This window comes from Gallus gallus, chromosome 1, assembly GCF_016699485.2.
Source record: "Gallus gallus isolate bGalGal1 chromosome 1, bGalGal1.mat.broiler.GRCg7b, whole genome shotgun sequence".
In the NCBI taxonomy this organism is placed as follows: Eukaryota; Metazoa; Chordata; class Aves; order Galliformes; family Phasianidae; genus Gallus; species Gallus gallus.
The window spans coordinates 144,518,606-144,536,462 of NC_052532.1; the positions used below are offsets into that span (position 1 = coordinate 144,518,606).

General features: G+C 44.4%; 1 protein-coding gene, 1 long non-coding RNA gene and 1 other non-coding gene across 4 annotated transcripts in view; 2 read left to right on the plus strand and 1 right to left on the minus strand.

Annotated features, from left to right (window-relative positions):
- The window catches only part of TM9SF2 (transmembrane 9 superfamily member 2), a 27,016-nt gene extending 21,086 nt beyond the window's left edge, over window positions 1–5,930 (minus strand). The window contains exons 1-3 of the mRNA XM_416972.6: window positions 5,668–5,930; window positions 2,287–2,354; window positions 739–832 (exon numbers count right to left, since the gene is read on the minus strand). Coding sequence (XP_416972.1) covers window positions 739–832; window positions 2,287–2,354; window positions 5,668–5,802 — 297 coding nt within the window. The 5' untranslated portion in view covers window positions 5,803–5,930. The remainder of the gene's footprint in view (window positions 1–738; window positions 833–2,286; window positions 2,355–5,667) is intronic.
- LOC124417667 lies at window positions 5,364–17,315 on the plus strand. Of its 2 annotated transcripts, none has more exons than XR_006933962.1 (2): window positions 5,364–5,513; window positions 11,812–17,315. It is a non-coding gene; the product is annotated as an uncharacterized LOC124417667 (long non-coding RNA). The 2 variants fall into 2 exon arrangements; XR_006933965.1 differs by having other exon boundaries at window positions 11,931–17,315.
- Window positions 14,470–14,539, plus strand: MIR2984 (microRNA mir-2984). The gene has a single exon (NR_161964.1). It is a non-coding gene; the product is annotated as a microRNA mir-2984 (primary transcript).
- Window positions 17,316–17,857: the final 542 nt, after the last annotated feature.

The following is a 17,857-nucleotide window of genomic DNA, read 5'->3' on the forward strand; positions in this document are numbered from 1 at the left end:
AAGTTATTTGATCTGACAGTAGCAATACTGTCCCATGCAGATTCAAGCAAGAATTTTGTCTCCCATAACATGTACTGTGGAAGGTGAAAGTTTTGGTCACCAGAAAGACCATTTCTGACTCTTCTACTCCATATCTGCACAATTTTTGGACCTGGTTGCAAGAGTAAGAATACTCCATTTCCTCTAACAAGAGAGAAATTTCAGCGGAGAAGTGAGGTTCCAAAGACTGAAGAAAACCTCCACAGAATTTCAGGCCACAAGCTTTATGAGCGGGGTTGGTCGCTTCTCACTGGTGACAGGATGAGGGGAAATGGCCTTAAGTTGCAGCAGGGTAAGTTTAGGTTGGATATCAGGAAACACTTCTTTACAGAAAGGGCTGTTAAACACTGGAATAGGTTCCCCAGTGAGGTGGTTGAGTCACCATCGCTGGATCTGTTGAAAAGCCATTTGGATGTGGTGCTCAGGGACATGATTTAGCAGAGGGTTGTTAGAGTTTGGGTAGTATGGTTAGGTTGTGGATGGACATGATGACCTTTAAGGTCTTTTCCAACCTGAGTGATTCTATGATTCTATGCAAAGTCAGGTTAAATTGACAGATTTCTATTATGTTATTATCCATTATTTCAGATATTGAAATCCTTTGAGATAAAGCCCTAATGAAAGGATCTTCAAGATTCTGACCTCTTTTGGTTACACTGGATTATAAGTATTAATAAAAGCCCTTTTCACAGAACAAACCCTGTAAGGAGACGGTTCTATCCTCTCTCCAAACAACACTTGGCCAAGGTTTTCAGATGGACGTTTCTTCCCTTCCGCTTGACAGAAATCAAACCTGAATTATAGAAAAGATAGCAAAATTAGGTAAGTTTTGTAGATGTACATGTCAGACCCAATACAGCACCCCAAATCAAAACCATCACCACAAGTAAAGGGGCTATATATACGACAGTTTCTTACTTGAATCTGCAAAGTGTGAAAATCACAGCCCAAACTGGGGGAAGTGATACAAGTTGGAGCTTGATAAATCCCTTAACAGATAACCTTGTAGTTTGTTTAGACAGTGGGAAGGGTCTGCTTCTTTGTACTGAACAGATAAGGGAGGTTCCCGAGACTTTGTATCTTATGGAATATGCAGGGAAGGCCTCTGAATGTATATAAACTGAAGATCTTTTTCATGCAAGACATGCATGACCGGTGGAGAGTATCCCCCACACATCCAGTGCTAATAATAAAGAATACCTACATTCTATCACTCCACCTTGAGTCTTAGACAGTTTCTTGATTCTTCTGGTATCAGAAGGGACAAGAAAAGCCCTACAGTCAAGCCGCTTAATTGGCTATTTCAGAACTCAGTTTATATTAAGTAGAGGAGAATAAATGTTTCCTTTAGCAATTGCAGGTTTCCTATTTGCACAGGAATTTTAGCCAGGAATTAAGTCTTCACATCGTGTCACGACAGTCAAAAGAAACGCATGCAAATCAGATTCTTGGGAGAAAATAATAAAACAAAACCATCAACGACTTGCTTCACAACAAATGCCATTAAATAAAAAAGTTACAACACTTTTAGTCACCGAATCTTTTAATAGCACACCTTCCACGTTCTTCCTAACTTCAAGCGTCCCATACTTGTATTCATTAAGATATGGATATAACGAGTGCTTAATCTCTTCAATATTAAATAGCAAAGTATTTTTCGAAGCAACAACTTTACAAGCTTGTACAGAGCACAGACATATTCTGTGTACTCCCACGATGAGTAACGAGAAAGCATTTAACACCTCATTAAGATAATTGATGGGAAGTTCACACCTCGTTACCACTTCAACTCATCTGGCTATAGGCTACCAAAGACTGCAGTAATACTTTATCCTATAAAATTACTATATATTATAAAATAAAATTACTATATATATATATATATATAAAATTACCCTATAAAATTTATATATATATATATATACACACACGCACACATATACATATATATATATACACATATATATGTAAAAACAGGGGTGGGGGGTGGAAGATGGGGAGAGAGCCTGCAAGGAAAACCAAGAAATAGGGAACAAAAAACCCATTTCCTGGAAATTCATTTGAGATTCGCAAATTGTTTAATTAAAAAATGGAAATAAAAAACGAAAATGGAAAAATAAATGGACACTCCTCGTTTGGAAACAGCTATATCAAAGCACTAATAACACTTAAATATAAATATAAATGTAATTCATCTTGTTGGAAGAAGTGCAAACTAGAACAATGCAGACAGTACAAGGTACTTACGCAGTATATTCATAGGGAAGGACAGACTCTACAGAGTCAAGCCTGTTCACAAACAGCTCGATTCCAGACTGAAAGAACCAGGATAGTCAGTGGTTATATTTCATCCATTCTCATATATATTATATATATACCCATAGATTGACTTGTGTCAATAAGGTAAACAAAAGTCTCACACTGGACAGATAAAAATTATGCAACCGTATATCTTGAAATGCAGATTCTCATATAAAGAATTATATCCGTTGGGAACATACCTTAAATGCTATCTGAGCATGAGGAAAACAGAGACCACATGACAAAACCACTTTAAGGCTAACATAAGCATACAGATGAGAAGATAGCAAGAAATCAGATACAAGAATAATACAGTTATCACAGTTGCTGGTTTTAGTTTAATGCAGCAGCTGGAGCTATCTTAGCCATCACCATAACTTCTGCATGAGAAGTCTTAAAAGGATATGGTGAAAAGCACGGATCAGATCAGTGCATGTATACTGGTCCACAATTTCATTTATGAAGCAACCAAAAACTCAGCTGTGGGGTTTAAATAACGTAATCAAATTGATACGCTATTTTAAGTTGGTACAGCAGTGTTTTCCAAAGACACGGATGGCAAGGATGTCCACATTCACCTTCTTATAAAAGTTTAGCAACAATTCCAACAAATTCTGAGGAAGAACCTGAAATTCAGCCTGCTGTGGTTTCAGATGAAAGTTTGGTCTACACAGTTAAGAGTAGCTCCAACTTACAGTTGGAGCAATCTGCTGCTAATGAGAGTTCTCTCTCTTCCCCCTTTAAGCTAGTCCCAAAGTCCTTCTGGATTTCAACTGTTTGACTTAAGCTGGTTTTGGCATTTATCTACTTGCAGAGTAAACCCATTTGAATGGTGAAAATAACAAGAAAAACAAAACCCAAGCCAAATCTTATCCAAGGAAACTTTTATAAAGGCATTTTCTAGCAGCAAAGCAAACCGACCCATCTTACTGCGCAGTTAGGCAAGAGCTGGAGACAGGAAAGGGAATGCATTAAAGAGCAAGACCCCTCTCTCAACAGCAAGCCATCTATTTTCGCACGTAAATCAACAGCAGAGCTTCTCCTGCTCATGCAAAGTCATTCTCAATTAGCCAAAACAAGAAATAGTGGACAAAAAACATGGAACTGTTCACATTCGTTGCTGCTCAGATACTTCAGCCGGGTACTGTGCCTGACTGATAACACCGTTCCTGTCCACAGGCTACTCAGGATGCAGTTCCAAGGGAGGAAGGCAGCTGTGAGCTGTTATATTGACTTACTAAGGGAAAGACACTGTAGCACTCCTTCTTCCAGTGCCCTAAGCCATGCAGCCTTGCTGCTCACCTCTGCCTTGTGCACCCTCGTCATATATATACGCCGGACTAGTTTTCTGCTATGTTAGTGAGTTACAGTGGCTTACAAAGGCATGACATAAAAGAAGAATTTAATACTCAGGGAAGCGTTACTACTTCAGTCTGCACACATCACATCCAACCTCTGACTATATTCCAATCGGAAATAAGGAAAAACAGCTGTACTGAATTTGACCAAGCAGATCAGATGACAGCTCAGAGGAAGGTGGAAAAGTGAGTCTCATCGTTCTTGTGCTCCTATAGGTGTGTGCCCCACTTAACAACATCACATCCCGCCTCACTAAGAGAGCAGGAGATCCACAGAGAGCAGAACAGACAAACAGGACTATTTAGAGATGCGGTCTGTAGACCTAAATTTCAAGCAAGGGAGAACTCAGTATTACTGAAATGATAATCAATGGTGGCAACTCTAAGAACTCAGCCAGAACACGTGAAAAATTAACGTTGTAGAAGGAAGCTCAATTTTACCCACTTACATAAATATTATGCTATGGCAATTATCTGACTGTGCACTATCTTCTCACCACACACTACACTAAATGGGGACAATTCAACTGAAAGAATGATTCAGACTTCCCACGTGCCTCTGTCTCACTAGGAAGGAATAACAAGAAGTGCCTTAACTCAGAAACAGATTTTCAGAATAATACAGCTGATGAGGATATCCTAAAATGTTCAGCTAGCCACTGCTGACAGATTCACATTAACTGCCTACTCGCATTTATAAAGGGATAAATATTCAGAATAAAGATTCAAACATGTTGTGGACACTGCATGGGGGGGGGAAGCAATGATGCCTGAGCAGGATCACTCCATAAGCATCTTAGGTATAACTCAAGGACAGCCAGCAACCTGCTTTGCTTAAAAATCTTCTAACACAATCCTAGCCTAGACCAGGAATCATTTAAAAACGGCAGTGTTTCTCAGGGATGCTCTGAAGAACTACAGACTGCAGCTTGAAAACTTCAGCCTGTAGTTGAAGAAAAATATTTCTTCAGGAGGGCAGCACAGCATTGTAACAGGTGGTGGATGCACTGTCCTTGGAAGTTTTCAAGTGTTGCCTAAACAAGGGCAGAGCTGATGAGGTGCTGGCAGCAGTCTTGCTTCTTGAATAAAGTTGTGCTCTGTGATCTCCTGAGGTCACTTTCAAACACTACTTCTATGATCCGATGGAAGAACATCCACAGAGCATTCCGGTGCTATGACAGAAGCGGTGTGGAAAGAAGACTGAAGGAATGCATGGTTAAGTGTTTAGAAGAGGACTTGACCAGTCAGAATTAAACAACACAGTTAAGAAAGAAGGGAAAAGTACAGCTGCTACCACTTCTGTCATGGCAGCAGCAAACAGCTCCTAAAGCTCACCCAAAGGAGCAAAAACTGCCTTAAGAACACACCCCCACTAACCAACATGCTCACAAATATGCTATTTAGTCACGTGAAGTTTTCTCACCAGTCCTGGAAGCATGAAAATAACTTTAAACGTCATTGAGAGTTTGGGATCAGGGTGTTTGGGGTGGGGAAGCTCTGTGCTGTCGACTCGTGACAGCCCGGAAGATACAGCTGTCACTTCACGCTCATCCTGGCTGGTTACCTGCCTGCAACCAGCAGCTGTTAACTCCTGACAAATGACCTGCTGGAAACTCTCACTTGGCACAGCACGTACAAGGGCCAGGAGATGGGCGGGCCGCTCCCGTCTGTAAGATGACAGTAACTCGGGAGAGGAGCCGGCAGCCGTACGACCTACTAACACGTTACCGTGAGCCGTCACGCTTCGAGCCGCAGCGCGCTCAAACTCCTCAAGGGCAGCAGCCCCCGGGCCGCCCCGCTCCTGCCAACAGTCAGGTAGGACGAGGAGAGAAAAAGATCGGACGGAGCCCAGCAGGACGCACGGCGGGTGCAGGCCGCGCAGCGAGCCGGGCCCCAGGAACGCGGGAGGCGACGAGGCCTCCCCACCTCAGCGCGGCCGCCCGGCCCCAGGCCGCTCCGGCGGGCTCACCTTGCACTCGGGCTTCTCCTTGGAGGGCTCGCAGAAGTTGACGGGCGCCAGGCCCGGCAGGTAGAAGCCGGCGGCGGGGGGAGGCGGCGCGGTGACCGCCAGAGCGGCGGCGATGAGGAGCGGCCGCAGGGCCATGGCGGGCGGCGGTGGAGGGGGGGCGGCTCCCTCGGCGCCTCTCGCGCGCGCCCGCGGCACCAACGGTCGCTGCTGCGTCGCCCCCCGCCTCGAGCGGCCGCCGCTTCCGGCTTCTCGCGCTCGGACACGTCACCCCACGCGGCCCGCCCGACGGGGGCCGAGAAGGAGGGGGCGGGGCCTGCGGGAGCCGCGGGGCCGCCCTGCGCGTTCGCTTCCGGGTTGCGTAGCGCCCGCTCCGGTTGCCATGGCAGCGCGGCCCGGCCCCGCTGCGCGCCGTGCCTCGTCACGGGTACGTGCGTACCTATGGGCGCACGCTGGTTTTAATTCTCTGTAGAATCTAGACAATTAAATAGAGCTGGCATATGAAACGCTGATGTATGAATGTGCGTATATCGTAGAATCACAGAACCCCGAGTCGGAGGGGAGCCGCAGGGATCGCGTGTATCACGTAGCCCGGCTCCCGGCTCCACACAGCACCACCCGCACCCTATGTCTGAGAGCGGTGTCCAAACGCTCCTTGCACTCCGGTAGCTCGGGGCTGTGCCCACTGCCCTGGGGGCCCCTTCCATGCCCACTGCCCTCTGGTGCAGAGCCTTTTCCTAACCCCCAGCCTGACCCTCACACGAAATATATGCATTTTGAGAATGCAGAGCGGGCATTGCTCAGATTTCTTGTTTGAGCTTTCCCGATTTCCTGCAGTTTTCCACCAGTTCGGGTTGATTGTGCAGCTTTAGAAGCTCCACACATCTAATGGAGAGCTGTATTTATAAATAGCGCAGCACTGCTGCTGATTTACGCTTGGTTCTCAGAGTATCTTTGAACTCCTAGTTCTTAAAGGGCTCGAGGCACGGTGGGGATGCCTATGTAGCTCACAACCTGATACATCACCATGATCCTGGGGCAGCTAAAGCAGTAGCTGGCAGAAGTTGCATGATGGCCAGCCCTTGTTCTCACAGGGGACTTCAACTTCCCTGATATATTCTGGAAATATAATACAGTACAGAAGAAGCAGTCTAAGAGGTTTCTAGAGTGTGTGGAAGTTAACTTCCTGATACTGCTGATAAGAGAGCCTACCAGGAGAGGTGCCCCACTAGACCTGCTGTTCACAACCAGAGAAGGACTGGTGGAGATGTGGAGGTTGGGAGCTGCCTCGGGCACAGCGACTACAAAATGGTAGAGTTGTGTATTCTTGGTGAAGTAAGGAGAGGGGTCAGCAAAACTGCTACCTTGGACTTCCAGAGGGTAGATTTTGAACTATTTGGGACACTGGTAGGGAGGGTCCCTTGAGATTCAGTCCTGAAGGGTGAAGGGGTCCAGGAAGGCTCATCACTCCTCAAGGGGGAAATCTTATAGGTGCAGGAGCAGGTTGTCCCCTTGTGCTGTAAGATGAACCAGCAGGGAAGAATACTGATGGGGATGAATGGGGAACTTTTGCTAAGACACCAGGAGAAAAAGAGAATCCACCTCCTGTGGAAGAAGGGACAGATAACGTGGGGACAGTACAAAGAATTTGCTAGGATATGCAGGGAGAAAATTAGAAAGTCAAGAGCCAAGCTTGAATTCAGCTTGGCCACTGTAGAAAAAGTCAACAAAATTTGTCTTACAAATACATTAACAGTAAGAGGAAGGCTGGGGACAACCTCCATCCTCTACTGGATGCAGTAAGGAACATGACCAGTTTGTCTGGGATGTCTGGGATGGGGAACCTACAATGAGACAATTAGAGATATTCTACTCCATCTAGACTGTCACATGTCCATTGGGCCAGATGATATCCACCTGAAGGTGCTTGAGAGAGCTGGCGGAGGTGATTGCCAGGCTACTTTCTACCATCTGTCCACATATCTGGTCAACGGGAGAGGTCAGGGGATTGGAGGTGTGCCAGTGTGACTCCTATCTACAAGAAGGGTTGGAATAAGGATGTAGGGAATGACAGGGATGTCAGCCTGACCTCAGTACCAGGGAAAATTATGGAACAGATCATCTTGAGTGAGATTATGCAGCATGTGCGGGACATCCAGGCCATCAGGGCAAGCTAGCATGGGTTAATGAAGGGCAGGTCTATTTGACCAATCTCATCTCCTTCTGTGACCAGGTGACTTGCCTGGCAGATGAGGGAAAGGCTGTTGAGGAAAGCCTTTGACACTGTCTCCCACAGTATCCTCCTGGAGAAGCTGGCAGCCTGTGACTTGGACAGGTACACTCTTTCCTGGGTAAAGAACTGGGTGGAGGACCAGGCCCAGAGAGTGGTGGTGAACAGAGTTAAATCCAGCTGGCCATGAGTGTTGCCCCCCAGGGATCAGTATTGTAGCCCATCCTGTTTAATATCCTTATTGATGATCTGGATTAGGGCATTGAGTGCACCCTCAATAAGTTTGCAGATGACACCAAGTTGGGAGGAAGTGTCGATCAGCCTGAGGGTAGGAAGGCCATAGAGAGTGATCTGGACGGGCTTTATAGCTGGTCTGAGGCCAATGAGATGGAGTTAACAAGACCAAATGCCGGGTCCTGCACTTTGGTCACCACAACCCCAGGCAACTCTACAGGCTTGGGCCAGAGTGGCTGGAAGACTATGCAGAGGAAAAGGACCTGGGAGTGTTGTTTGACGCTTGGCTGAACATGAGCCAGCAGTGTGCCCAGGTGGCCAAGAACGCCAGTAGGATTCTGGCTTGTATCAGAAATAGTGTTGCCAGCAGGAGCAGGGAGGTGATCATTCCCCTGTACTCAGCTCTGGTGAGGCCACATCTTCAGTATTGTGTTCAGTTTTGGGCCCCTCGCTACAAGAAAGACATCAAGAGCCTGGAGCGTGTTCAGAGAAGGGCAATGAAAGGGGTCTGGAGCACAAGTCTTATAAGGATTGGCTAAGGTAACAGGGATTGTTCAGTCTGGAGAAGAGGAGGCTCAGGGGAGACCTTATCGCTCTCTACAGCTACCTGAAAGGAGGTTGTGGTGTGGTAGGAGTTGGTCTCTTGTCCTGTGCAGCTAGAAGTAGGATGAGAGGGAATGGCCTCAAGTTGTGCCAGAGGTGGTACAGGTTGGATGTTAGGAAGAGCTTCTTCTCTGAAGGAGTAATCAGGCATTAGAACAGTCTGACGAGGGAGGTGACTGAGTTCCTGGAGGTGTTCAAGAAACATGTAGATGTAAGGAATACGGTTTACTGGGCAATACTGATGGTAGGTGGACAGTTGGACTTGATGATCTTGTAAGTCTTTTCCAACCTTAATGATTCTATGATTCTATGACTACTAATGGCATGGGTATGGAGCAGGCAAGTTGGACCTGCAGATGGGTCAGTTTACCCAGAGTCTGACCAGACACTGCATTGGGCACTTAGATCACATAATATACTTTTACTTTGGGTTATTTTAATTTATTTTTATAGATTTCTACATCACATATGCCATTTTTATTTAATATAAACATATGCTAATTTATAATGTAAATATTATGTGTTAGATATTTATAAACACAACATATTTGACATTTAAGTTGTTCATCTAGCTTTCTTATTCCTAAGTCTAATTCCTACTTGTCTCATCCTGTAGATATCCTAAGAGCACAATTATAAGATCAAGGCTTGTGACAAGCGCAGCTGGAGAAGAAATCCCAGTTCTCTCTTTTTATTTAAAATTACTCATGGTTAGGGTAATCAGGTTGTAAATGATCCAGGTTCAGTTTCTCTTCTGCCACAAGAGAGTTCAAACGTATCTCCCTTTTCCCAGGTTAATATTCCAAGCAAATTACTTTTGTGGGCCTTATTCCATTCCTTTACATGAGAGAATATTTAAAGGCCTTTGCCCATTTAATCCTCATCTTCCTTGAGAACTCTCCAAAAGCTTCATGATGAGCAGGAGTCATGGTGTGCTTTGTGATCTGCTTAAATCCCTCCTTTTACTCTACCTCCATGACTACAAAGCCTACTGATTCAAAGAAATTGTAGTGAGTGCTCTGTCTCTTGGTCCAAAGAACATCGGGATGCATATGATGCTGTATGCTATGATGCTCCTTCCTTTCTGAGCCTACAAAGGTGGTGTGGAAAAGCAGTTTGTAGGCTGCATTATTCATTCAGTATAGTGGCTCTTTTAGAACAGCTATAACCATGGGTTATATCCCAGAAGTAGCTGTGGTCCATGAGATCTGATTTTGGCCTGGGTGAGACCTCAAGGTTAACAAGAACTTCAGTGGGAATTTGGTTGAGTTTTTCCCTTCTTGGACTCCCCTACTGCAGGTTTCACAGCCATAGGTCACAACAGAGTTGGGTGTGTTTTTAGTACCGGAAGAACAAGTATCACAGGTTTTATCAGGGGAAATGCCAAGATTACACAAGACACCAGAGAATTACTATCCCACTGATTAATAAATCATCAGAAGTTAAAGAAGAACAGCCTATGTTATTTCACTCACAACTTCTTCTGATGAGATAACACAAATGAAAGAATATAGGGTCATCACAAACTGCTGCAAAGATAAGCATCAGTCACTGAAAAACATTATCCATTTTTTGTTATCAGGAACTCTTCAGAATAACTTTTATTACTATTGTGGTTGTTGTCAACTTTTGCTGCTTTATGTCTGGACCACAGGGAATGCTGCCTTCTTACAGGGATTCACAACTCTTACAGTTGAGTTGTTCATTTCAAAAACAAACTTTTAAAAGGCCTTTATATCCTACCTGTCATTGGCTAGTGCACTCTCCCAGTATATTCTCTCCTTTGCTTGGAGGCACTGAAACCCACTTTTCTCACAGTAATGTCTTATACGCCAAGCTGCAGGGAGGCTGTTCCACTTTGGAACAGATATATATTACCTGCAGTGGAGAGTGTGAGCACACAGTTAAGGATTACTCTCCTGCACAGTGTTTAGGGCACAAACATCTACTTTACTGCAAACATTATTTGCAACAGAAACTGGAACCCAAATTTCTCTTCTTGCAGATGAGTTCTGCTGTATAGAAATATATGAAATATACAAAGTGTCTTGTAAATGACTGCTCTCTTTTTCTCTCCTGAGAGAGTCAGCTCTAGCAACTTCATGATAAATTCATTTTTTAGGAAAATACCCTGCTAATAAGTAGCCCTTAGTGTGGTAGCTTCGTTATTTTTCTAGGAACTGAATGGTATGGGAGAGAACATCATGAGGTAAAGACAAAAATCTATTTAAAGTCTCTTGTGTTCCAGATGACAATATGGTGATAGAGATGACATTATCGTGGTCACTGTTGTAACCATTTGCCTTCCTTCCCCCAGCAGATATATCAAGTGTGCCTGAGAAGTTCTTGCAGATAGAACAGGTAAAGGATTATGGTTTGTGAAGCTTGATGCTACCTTGGCTTGAGAAGATCTGAGCAGTGCAGTCCTGCTGAGTGTTAGGTACTTCTGCAAATGATTGGAGGCCAATTTTTAGGGAACTCTGATCCTAAAAATGGAGGGGACTGTGTGCTTCCTCAGAGAGATGATAGCAGAGCAGGCTTGCAGCTGAGGAGGAAGATGAGCACATGAAGTGCCTTCTTCCTGTAGATCTAAAGCTACCTTGGCAATAAGGATGTGTCATTAACCATGTTACTTGTGGGTCTAGTGGGAACGGAGGCATGGCTTGAGCTCACTCCAGCAGATAACAATGGATAGCAGCATTGCCAGCAAGGTGCTGGGCAGAGATCCTGCTGGCTTTGTGCCCTTTTTCCCAAGGCACAGTTCTCTGGCAGGTAGGTTTTGGCCTGGGACCATTGCAGCAGCTGTGCTGCAACCCTGGAATACTCTACTGGGCTTGGTGGTGTGTGACGTATACTTCTTGTCTGGATCAGGGCATGACAGCTGCGTTCCAGGAAAAGCCTATCCTCCCCTGAAGTCAATTCACTACCTAACTATTTACCTACATAAACAGTCAATGCAGCGTTCAGACTAACTGCACAGGATGCGGAAACTTGTCTGGCTGTGACATTGCTCTGTTTATTTGGTTTTATAACTTGCACATCTGTTTCTTGCTTATTTTTTTTTTTTACTCTTTGCTCAGGAATTAACTTCAGCACCTTCTGTGTCTTTATGAATTGCCTCAGATTAATATTTAACACAAATGCATTCAGCTTTTGGTATGCTACCAGAAGACCTATGTCCTCTTTCACACTGTTTCAGATGATACAAGAAATGTGCTTGAACTCTGATATCTGACTCGACAAAGGAATGACTGAATTTAAAAAGAGATTTATCAGGTAAAGACTACCAGTAAATCTAAACAGAAAATGCTGAAAAGATTATGCAGCCATTGCTCCATATTAAGGCAAAATTCAGCCCAGCTCACCACTTTGCCTAGGCAACAGGGCAGAGCCTTTAGAGAAGGAAGTGTGCCAAAGGAGATGTGGCAATGCCTTGCAAACATAAAACAGGCTGCTCTGGGAGGAAGAGGAGGCACGTGGCATCGGCTAGCACAGACTGAGTGGTAATGGCCTTAGGAGCAGCTGAATTTATGACTGTTTTCAGCAGTTACTCTATGTAAGGTTTCTGTGGTGTCTCTGGTGAATTTTAAACCAGCACAAAAGAAAGTGTGGGAAGATTGCTGCCTGCGTGGCCCACGCCTGCCGTGTTTGGAGCAGGCCTATGCCAATTAGCCTGTTCAGCCCTCAGGGTGTAATAATGTAATTGTTGTTACCATTAGTACCAATTATAGGAATTAGAAAGAAACAAACCTTTATACAGGAGAAAGTAGAATATGTTTGCGGATAAACCAAAGGGGAGTGCTTTCTTTTACTAGCTCTATGACCCCCAAATCAATTAAGCTGGTTACGTGTTCAGCAGTCAGCATGGTCAGTAATTAGTAGTTTCTCCACAGTTTCAAGCTTAAATACCACTCCTGGTGATCACTGTCTTCTGAGAGACTTCAGATCTGGGTACTGACCTATCCTAGAGCATCTGGGAGTAGCCTTATATCAGTCAGTGAAGGAAGCTAGGGGGAGTTGAATGCTGTCCAGAGGCTGTCTATGAAGTAGCCACAGGAGAATCTGTGTTTTTGTTTTTCTCCTGAACAGTCTCTTCTTGGATCTTAGACAAGGCTTAAACGAGATTTTTGAAAAAAAGCTGCAAGAAAAATTTTGTGTAATAGTATGTATGCAATTATTCTCTTCCATAAGCAGAAACATGCAGAGTGACACCATTTGGTTATTACCAACTAATCTGTGGTCAAATTTCTGAAGTATTTTATCATTGCTCTTTGCACTTCTATAGCAGAACGTATTAACACATTCAGTCTCCACCTTCATGGACAAAGATTTACCCAAGTCCACATCCTGGTAGTGAGTTTTGCACCACTGTAAAACAAATCACGTTTGTGAAATTCAGATTATGGGAAACGTTCTGGAACATTGCTATAAGAGCTGCAGAGCCAATGTGGGCTACAACTGGTCTAGACAAGATCTGTGAACAAGTTGAAGCAGTTAAGTGCTTTTGAGACATGAGTTTTTCTGTGGATTTCAGTTGGGAATTATACGCCAAATTAGGAGCCAACTGTTCTGGTACACTGAGCAGCGTTGAGCTTTTAGGTCTTAATTTCATTCCTTGAATTTTGTAAATGGGCATTTTTTGACTCGCATAGAAGGTATTTATTAGAACAATTCCCCCTAGCCAGTACTACAGGGATTGCTCTACCAGATGCCTGATACTGTCTAGTCTTCTGTTTCCAACAAGGACTGTAGAGCACCCCATAGGGAGGGTTGCTTAGAAAGGGATTTTCTCAGAAATCTCTTTATTTCTGGAATTTTATGCTCTGGAGTATGAGAAAAATTATCTGTAATGGCTTTTTATTCTATCAGTGTGATCTAACTGCAATCATGACTGTTTCCAGTCAAGGTTTAAGCTTTCCTAGATTTCAAAATACTTTGATCTCAGGTATGAAATAGTGTACCTTAGATTGACAGATAAATTATATATGTATATATTTAATTGGATTATTTGTTTTAAATCTGGAGCTGTTTAAGATTCATCCCCTACTCTGAGTACTGGAAATGAGAGGAGGTGGCAGAGTCCAGTTTGCCTACTCTGTGTCACCAGGCCTCTCTCTCATGACCACTCCACACGCTTCCAGTCTGGGGAAAAAATCTCAGCCCCAGTGCCAAATCTGAGGAATATTCCCATCAAAATAAAAGAAAACAACTCAACTCTGTGTAAAGTTGTCCTCTAATACACCGCATTTTCCAACAGCAGAGGAAGCGGGATCAGGGCAAAGTGATGCTGGTGTGCATGGTGTTGTCCCTTCCTATCCATTGGGACCTAACGTGTGCTGCAAGAGCACTGCAGGGGCCACCATGTAAAATATGCATAGGTTGCCCTAAAGTATGCCAAGCATCAGGCTGGCACCCTCATGAGATGCTACAGAAATAGCTATGGGTCGTCTCTGTCCCATCCGGTAGCTGTGGTGGGTACAGCTCTGTGGCACTGGTGTGGCACTCGGAGAGACAGCTGGGCCGCAGACCTCCACAGGATGACAGTGGTGGGAAGGTGGCCTGGGGAGAGCTGCCACACGCGGCCGATTCAAGCCTCTCGCTATGGGGTCAGAACAACTGGTGCCTGGCAGGAAACGGGTGGAAAGATTGCAAAAGACACAGGTATCGGCCGGTGATCTGTGCTGGAAGGTGGCGAGCGAGTAACCTTGCTCCATTTTGTGGTAGTGCTTCACCTGCAAGTGCCTGCTGTGAGTGAAATTGTCTGAGCTGGTGCCGCACTTTATCAATTTCACTCTCAGCAGGCTCCGCAGGTGAAGTATTTCATTGCAGGAGTCAGACTCCGCTCTCCCCTTCGCAGTCTGAAATAGAAAGAGGGGACAGGAAAGAAGGTAATAAATGGCCAGAGAAGAGCAAAAGCAGGGCAGAGAGCAGCAAGAAGCAGCGTGCGTGTTAAATGGTACTGGTAATTCAGTGCACCTAACCCTCTAATTCTGGTGGAATCCAACACTTAAAAGGGCTTTACTTAACTTTTTTAAACCTTACGCTTGGAAATAAAAGAAGTAAGAGAACTTCACGGCTGGAAGTGAAAAATTATGGTGAGTTTTTATATTCCCATGTTTAAAATGCCGTGTAAGATGATGTGGGTAGAACTATAAGATAATATTCTCAGTCTTCACCCTAACAGTGGCAAATAGGGGCTTTTTTTTCTGAGAGAAATATAGGCCAGGCTTTTTTTGTTGTTTTTTTTTTCTTTCCTGAGTTCTGCATTTCAGAAATGATGTGCTGTGATTTCGTTGTTGCCCTTTCTTAAGAAAACCTGCATCTGATTTTCAGCGTTGCTGGTGCCGCTTCCCTTAACTTCAGAGAGAAGTTCAGCATTCAAGATGAGAACCAAGCAAAACTGGTAACCACATGGGATTGTTTCACTACTAGGATAAAGCTCATGTGATTCAGGGGTCAATGGGATGTCAACACAGCGTTAGAGCTCACAGGTCCATCTGCTTCCAGGCAGTTACATCCTATGTTTTACAGGAATAGAAGACAGCACAGAGCTAACGTGTTTAAGCTGGCTCTCAGTTCCTACAGGAGCTTCCTTCTTGAAAGTCCTTGCAAAGCTGTTAGCCCATCACTTCAGCTGCAGTGAGCCAATTCCCTGGGCTAGGTCCCAGCATGCAGCAGTCTTACACTCTGTGGCTTGGGGAATTGATGCACCCTTTTGCTGTAGGATACATCTGACAGCATTAGACTCTGTCCCAGTTACACGTTTGGGAAGGGACTGCACCATTCTCTGAAGTTCCAGGGAGAAAGAGTGGCTTTTTGTCACAGCGAGTGCCCAGTGACAGGAGGCTGTACCTGCTGGCTTTAAGCTTGCTGCTGTCTAATGTGGGAAAACTGGTTGAAGGGCTGTTGCTGGAGGAAGGCAGTCAGAGTGGAAGAGCTCAGCTCTTGTGCTTCAGGAGAGAAGGGAATGAATGCAATGCAATAATGAACTTAAAACAGAAGACTTCAACCCACTCCAAGAATTGCTAAATGCAGTCTTGTGGAAAGGAATTTTAATGGGAAAAGGTGCCCTGGAGAACTGCTGGTTCCTAAAAGAGACACTGAATATCGGATGAAAAGCTGCCATGATACAGGAGGCTCACAGCAAGTGTGGGGAGAGACAGCTATGGCTGCAAAGGAAGATCTTTAATGACCCGACGATGAAAATGACGGTGCAAAAGGTGGCTTCATTTCTGCATGCAGGCAATACAAGTAAAGCTTTTAGCAGTGTCCCAAGTGAATCTCATGGGCGTGCCAGGGAAATGTGGTCTTCATTAAACTACTGTAAAGTGGGAAAGAGAAGGCAAGGGATTGGGTAAGTGTGTGGGAGCAGAAGAGGAAGAATGAGAGGGAAGGCAGCACAAATCAGAGTACCTTTTTTTTTTACTATGGAAATAGTTATATGGCCCAAGTTAAAATGAACAAACAAACAGAGAAAAAAACCAATATAATACTACACATCTGGTGTTGTAGTGTCATGCACACACCTTTGTCTTCACAGCAATGCTATGCGATTGTATAGTGGAACCTGATTTGCAAGGCTGCTTAATACAGACCTGACCTTAGCTAATGAAAAGATTAAGATCCTTTGCATTAAGCTTTTTGTTGAGCCCTCATCTTCAGATGAGGGAGAAACCCCAGAAAAACTATTGCAACTGCTCCAATGATGACGTACACATTTACATTCTAAAGGGTGGGATCTCTGAGTGCCAACATTTGAATGATTAAATAAATCACGAGGTGCATTTAATGGGTGACCTGTAGGGGCTTCACAGCAAGTAGTTTTGTCTGCTCCCACCCTCAAACGGTTTTAATAATGTCTTTGACTCCATTTGCAACCAGACCTCTTTCGTAGGTGCAGCCTTTGTCCTTTGCAAAGCAGTTTGTGAGGAGTGCTTCGATGTCAGAAGGAGAGTGCCAGGAGCAGGTGGTCCTCCTATTTGCTTTTCTATGAGATCTCCTTAGTACAGGGCTCAGCCTTAACTTCGCATGCTTATAAGATTTTTGTCATTAAACCCCAACTAGAAATGAAACGGAGGCTACTCTAAAAGTGAATCAAAATATCAGTCCATGAGACTAGAATGTGAAAAAGTGGCGTGCAACATCACCGAGGAGAGTTATCTTTGTTGTGTGTAACAGGTTGGTTAGAGGAATTCTAGAATCTGCAAATGACACCCCAACTGCTGTATTCCGTACCCCAGCAAAGCTGGTAAGGTTACATGGATTACAGATAAACACCAAATTGCTGCTTTGGTTTTTATGATCGGTGGGACAAAGATGTGAAGAAAAGTCAGTATATGTAATATATGAGAGACACAAATGTTTGCAGTTTTCTTTTGGTGAACAGATGCAGGTGCTCTGAATGACCTTTTCTCTGGTAGCGGCAGTACATTTCCTGGGAGGGTCACCTGGCATACCCCACATGATCACCATATAAGAGCAGAAAATAGAGGCTGTTGTGAAAAGAATCTCACCTGATGTGTCCGTTTGCTAACAAGGCAAATCTCATGATACTTGCAAGAAAAAAATCATCAGTAAACAATCCTATGAGGTGGGTAGGTCTGTAAAGATTGCTTTGGGCTGCTCAGGAAGAGACATTTGTTTGCCACTTTTGGATTGGAACAAGAAGGGAATACAGGGCAGTGCCACCATGACGATGGAAGGTAGAACAATCCCAAAGTTTCCAGGGGCTTTGCAAGACAAAATAAGAGCAATCTGTGGTAGCTTGGCCTGCTAAGAATGGAGAATCCAGAAGCAATTACAACTGGGAACTGCCCTTTGAGCCCAGTGGTCTGGGCAATTTTCAAACCACTTGACAGCAACGGACATTCAGATCATCCAGCAGACATGCAGTCCAGACTTCTTCACTTCCAAATGTACGACCATGGCAGACAATGTCATACAGCTGTCTGCTGCTCATTCAGAGCTGCTTCTCATTTTTGGGTTGCCTTCTGATGCATGAGACGAGATGCAGAGACTGATGCTGCTGCTGTCATAAGAGTATGTGGTTCACAGGCTTGATCTTTTAATAATGTTTCACTTTTTTTTTTTTCACAGGATATTGCTGACATTATGACACAGCTCCAG